General features: G+C 41.9%; 1 protein-coding gene across 1 annotated transcript; it reads left to right on the top strand.

The window, feature by feature from the left end:
• LOC101768745 (putative B3 domain-containing protein Os04g0346900) lies at positions 1-2066 on the top strand. Its single transcript, XM_022828498.1, has 3 exons — positions 1-390; positions 903-995; positions 1824-2066. The coding sequence occupies exons 1-3, from the start codon at positions 1-3 to the stop codon at positions 2064-2066; spliced, it is 726 nt and encodes a 241-aa protein (XP_022684233.1).
• Positions 2067-6000: the final 3934 nt, after the last annotated feature.

Here is a 6000-nt window from a genome sequence, read left to right as displayed (position 1 = left end):
ATGTCTCTTTTGTCTTATCAAGTATCAACATTGCCAGATATTGAAGAGCAGCAGGAAGCACCATCTGCTTCCATTCAGAAGCAGCAAGAAGCAGCATTTGCTTCCATTCAGAAGCAGCAGAGAGCACCATCTGCTTCCATTCAGAAGCAGCAGGAAGCACCATCTGCTTCCATTCAGAAGCAGCAGAGAGCACCATCTGCTTCCATTCGGAAGCAGCAGGAAGCACAACCTGCTTCCATTCAGAAGCAGTATGACAACAATTTGCCAAGCAGTAATGGAGAAAAGGAATCACAAAGCCCCACAGCATCTTGGAACCAGACATCATTCAAGATCGCGCCACCATCATCGATAGAGAAGCAGATTAATGCCAACACACTTAAAAATCATATTGTAAGTGCAACATTTCCCTGTTTAATAGATTAGATTGTATGCTAAAAAATAATATGTGCTGAACAGCTGTTATCATATGGCATCTGGGATAGGAAGAAACATAGATATTGGCTTTGAATTCCTCACAGAGAAACATGTTCATATGATCAAATGATGCTCTAACTACTAAGCTATATGCACACGCTAACAGTAAGAAACAAATCAAAAGATTTTAGTTCCTCATTGAGAAATAGAGACTGACATGTTCTTAGTAGCTGTAACTCCTAAGAATATATGCACATGTAACAGAGTGACTGGAAGAAACAAATCAATATATTAAGTTCAGAACTAGGTAATAATAATATAGTATGACATTTTTATATGCCATTTGTCATGTATATGCACTTGAGTGATTGTCATCAAACCCAAAAGAAACGGAACTTAGATCAAGCAGTCAGTATTCGTCCACTGTGATATATAGTGAACTGTTGACTGCTTACGTACTGGAACCAATGTGATTGCAATTATTGCAGGTTTTGCCAAAAGCATTCTGTGATGGTATTGGGTTGCGGGAACATTGTGCGATCACACTCAAGACCTCAAGGAACGGTAGTGAATCTTGGCAGGTACATAGTCTCCCATGCAAGAATAACAGCTACCAGCTCAGGAAGGGTTGGAGGAGGTTCTGCCGGGAGAATAGTATCAAGGAAGGCGACATCTGCACCTTCAATGTCATCGAAAGCACAATGTGGCACGTCACTATCACCCGTTGTGAGGAAAAGATTAATCAGATCTGTTTGAATTTGAATTTGAGTTAAAAACTGGCACACGTCTCTTTTGTCTTATCATCAAGTACCAATAATAACAGATGCTCAGGAACAGCACGAAACACCTTTACTTCCAGTAGGAAGCGTAAGAGCAGGAATGAAAGCTTAAGTAGTGATGAAGCAAAAAGGCTCCATGGCTTCTTTGAAGAATGCATCATCACGTGCTCAAGGTGTATATGTGATTGGGCCACCTGCATGGTTAAAGAAGGAGATAAGCACCAGAATGATTAAAATATGTATTGTAAGTACCATAATTATTGATATCAGTATGCTCCAATTAGGAATTAGATTAATTTGTTTCAAGAATATGAAATGAAAAAATGCCAGATATGTCATCAGAACTTCTGTGGACAATCTTACGTTTCTGAATGGTGAAACAGATAAATATCCTTTCATGTAATGTTTTTAACTGATGGTACACGAGGAAAAAAAATTGTATGTTGAACTACTTATTTCCATAGTATCAGACCTTGTGCAGCGTTTGTAAAGAACTTATATATGCACTTCAAGAGCATGCCATCTAACTCGCATGAACAGGAATTCAGTATTCATCCACTAAAATATTTGCATCATCAACTGCTGCTTATAGAATTCCTTCTCTGACCAATGTTACTGGAATTCATGCAGAGTTTTCCAGCAGCCTTCTGCAACGCGATTGGTCTGCGGGAAGCTTGCACGGTCACATTGAAGACCTCATTGAGCAGCACCAGCTCTTGGCAAGTGCGTGTTCTCCCATACAAGGATACCAGCCACCAGGTCGGGTCAGGCTGGAAGAGCTTCTGCGAGGAGAACATGATCAAGGAAGGTGACTTATGCACCTTCAACGTCATTGAAATGATGCTCTGGCATGTCATCATAGACCGTTGTTAAGCTTCGACCTGACATCAGTGCATCTGTGACTTTTCTTAGAAACGGTGGGATGCTACTCTTCTTAGTATGACAGTACTTTAGTTCATCTTTGACTGTAGTTATAACCACTGGGATGCTAATATGAAATATTCAAGTTTCTCAATTACGCAGTTAGTCAGCTACATGTCAGATGCTTTAACTGAAACATTTCATGTTAGTGTTGTCTGCGTATGTCCCTGCTAGGTGCATTTAAATGTCAAACTTACCTGATTAATTTCATGAAGTGCATATTGATATTTAAATTAGATGAAATGGTGCTGTAGGTCGAGACGAGATGCATGATAACGCCTGTGGTTTGTATGCTAGACAAACCCCAGGTCATTCTCACTTATTCTCAGCCTCATAGTTAAACTTCAATTGGTTCATAAAGTTAAACTTCAAGGAAAGCAATCAGATGGCACTTTGGCATCTCATGCATGATAGCAGCAATGAATGACACTGTAGCTTGTCCAGCAATACTGGGAGCTTAATTGTATTTATGCTGGCAAAAAGGATGGAGTTGATATTACAATAGAGATAGTTGGAGATAGATACAAAAAATCCAATATGTAATTATCTATCGAACCGGTTTGGCTCCATTGGGAATTAAATTTTCATAGTATAATAAACATAACTGAACACAACAAAATCTAATCAGCACAGCTGCACAGTTGTTGATCAATACATCCAAACGTATGCGAAAACAGGGTTGTGTTTTGTATTTGTTTTCCTTGTAAATGGAGACGATAAATATATAAGCCGAGCTATTTCAGTGCTGTCAATCCAACTATTTCAGACCAGTGTCCCACAAGCCCTTTCACTAATTCTAAAAAGTTTGTAAATACTTTTTATAAATTTCACTAGAGATAAGGATAGACATGATATATATCTCCATCAAATTCCATTAATAAACTCAAACTTGATTTAAAAGATAAAAAGACTGATTAGTGGTGTTACGAATTAACAACGGGACTTTGAAAAATGAAAATTGTCTGCAACGGCTATATTACAAAAGGAATAATCAAAAACCATATATAATATTGGACCACCACTTATGGATTTTTGGTGCAAAGTTTAGTTTAGACAGTTGCCTTGAATAACTGTGTAAATATGTCTAGATGGGTATGAAAATCGCTTGTAATGTCCTATTGGTATTGACCCTCAACTATTTCAATGTGGAGTTTAATGCTCAACTATTTCTAGTGATGTCTTCGTACCAAGTTTTTGATGTTCCAATTCTATGTTTCCCTATCAATTCTTGTATTTTTTTTTGCTAATAATAGCATTTTTAGAGTGACTATTAACGTTATGTGCACTACCGGAAACAGTACTTTTGCCGAGTGCCCCAGGCACTCGGCGAAGGCCCAAATACACTCGGCAAAGAGTTTGCCCAAATACACTCGACGAACTGGACTCGGTGAACTTTCACTCAGCAAACAGTATATTTGCCGAGTGTCAAACGTCGGGCACTCAGCAAACGCTTTGCCGAGTGTCGAAAAACACTCGGCAAAATAAAACACTCGGCACAAAGGCGATAACGGACTGTCACGGTAACGGCGCCTTTGCTGAGTGCTAGACGGAAGACACTCGGCGAAGATCCATTGTTTGCCGAGTGTATTTGTCACTGACACTCGGCGAAGATCCATTGTTTGCCGAGTGTATTTGTCAGCGACACTCGGCGAACCTGTGGTGTTTGCCGAGTGCCTGCCTCTTGGCACTCGGCAAACAAGCCCCTTCCGCCAGATTTTTATGATGCCTTTGCCGAGTGTTGTGACGATGCACTCGGCAAAGTCGTCAAACAGTAACAGAAAATGGCCTCTTTGCCGAGTGTTAAGTGTCCATCCACCTCCTGCTAAACAGAAATGTTACGTATAATGGACCCGTCTCAAAAAATAACCACAGAAGCACAGGCATATAAATTGCACCACAGGCACATAGATTGCATCACAAGCACACAAATAACATTCAGAAGTACATATAGGTTCTCATCTAAACAAGTAATTCACAAGTTTGCATCACAAACACACAAATAACAAGTCACTAAGGAGGATGTGTAGGTGGCCACTGCCCCCAGGATGATTCTGCATTGGTTCTGCATAAAGTTAAAGAGATTGCATTAGTCACTTTTCTAGTGTAAGTTTCTAGTGCCTGTAATTTCTAGTTTAACTCTAGATTGATTGTAAGGTTGAGAGTGACTCACAGGAGTAGCTGCAGGAGGTGGAGGTGGCGGGAATAGGTTCGGTGGCATAGGTGGTGGAGTTTGACCTAAACTGTGAAAAACACTCTGCATGTACTGGAACATCGACTCCGTCCTCTGCCTTTCTAGCTGACAATCTGCCTCGATCCTCGCCACTAGGTCCTCTCGTCGCTTCCGTTCTACCTCCTTCTGGGCCTACAATATTTCATCCCAATGTCTTATTGCAAAGCAAAAGGTACATAAAAATCAACGAAAAAGTAAACAAATAGGAATAACCTGCAGAGCCTGCATCTGTAACTGTGCAGTGGTAGGCCGTGCCCGTATCGCGGGGCTCGAGTCCGTGCTCCTTGCTTGGATCTGGGAGAGAGTGGGAGTACTGGCAGTGTCGATCACGCTATCTCCAATCCAATACCGGCCATGCTTCTTGCCTCCTCCCATCCTCATCACAATTTCTGCATCAATATCCTGAGAGCTCGGATCGAACTCTGGCCCATGAACCTCCCTTGCCATTGATGTGTACTCAGTGACGCGGCTGTGGATGCTTGGATGGCTGTACGCCTCGGGCGGGTCCTCCGGGTTGAAGTCGATGTCTGCCGTGACCTTGCTCTTTTTGGACATAACCCATGCCTTGAACTGGGAGCACTCCTAGCCATCATGTGATGACGTCTGCGGCAAAAATGCAAAAGGATTAGAAAATATGCAATATTATGTGTGAGAATAAAGAAATGAATTTGCGTACCCATTTTTCCTTCTATTAATCAAGGCTCAGGCTGCCTTGATGGTGTGATGCATATGGCATCTGCAGATGCTGCTCCCGGCAAGCAAGGTGGTTCTCCAACCACCCGGGCTGCAACCACACATCCACCATTTGTTCCCAGCACCGGGTATAGGATCGGCACCACCACGGAGGCACCTACATCATCAAGTGTGTGACATATAACAAAAGAAATTAAGAGTAATAAATCTCAGAAATAATAAATATTAACTTTCTGTACGTACCGCCATGAATTCTTCCTTGGTCAGGTTCATTGTCCTGGCCTCTTCTTTTTTGACCCTCATCTTTCTGTATTCAGCATAGAAGTCGATGATGGCCTCGGCGATGTTCATGTTCTTTTCAGTGTGCATAACATCAATGTTATGTGGGAGAAGAAGGTCATCACAATAGGGGAGGTTCCACAAGCATAACTTCTGAGTCCAAGCATGTTGCTCGCCATATCCCACAAAACCACCATCATGATTATTGACCTCAAGAGCGTCTAACTGAGCACGAACCGTGGCTAAGGTCAACATCTACAGTGGGGGGGTCGTTAACTACGACATCTTTCGTAAAGTTTTTAATATCTCGTCTGAAAGGATGGTCAGGAGGAAGGAATTGTCGATATTTGTCGAACGAAGAATACTTGTCACCCTTCGTCAACCAAATGAACTTCAAAGAAGCCTTGCATACTGGGCATGGGAACTTCCTGTGAACACACCAGTCACAGAAAATACCATATGCCGGCAAGTCATGCAGGGAGTAGTGGTACCAAACATGCATCTTGAAGTTTGTCCTTGTAGCACGGTCGTATGTCCATACCCCTTCCGTTTGTCCTTGTAGCACAGTCGTATGTCCATACCCCTTCCTCCCATGCACGGACCAAATCATCAATCAGAGGCTCCATGTACACACTCATATTATTCCCCGGGTGTTCTGGAATTATCAATGATAAAAATATCCTC

The sequence above is a fragment of the Setaria italica genome, chromosome VII, assembly GCF_000263155.2.
Source record: "Setaria italica strain Yugu1 chromosome VII, Setaria_italica_v2.0, whole genome shotgun sequence".
NCBI classification, from domain to species: domain Eukaryota; kingdom Viridiplantae; phylum Streptophyta; class Magnoliopsida; order Poales; family Poaceae; genus Setaria; species Setaria italica.
This window is presented reverse-complemented; position numbering and strand designations above follow the sequence as displayed.

Coding starts and splice junctions, on each gene's coding strand:
- LOC101768745 (XM_022828498.1), top strand. CDS start 1: ATGTCTCTTTTGTCTTATCAAGTATCAACATTGCCAGATATTGAAGAG. Junction 391..902: donor ACACACTTAAAAATCATATT/GTAAGTGCAACA, acceptor CAATTATTGCAG/GTTTTGCCAAAAGCATTCTG. Junction 996..1,823: donor ACGGTAGTGAATCTTGGCAG/GTACATAGTCTC, acceptor GAATTCATGCAG/AGTTTTCCAGCAGCCTTCTG.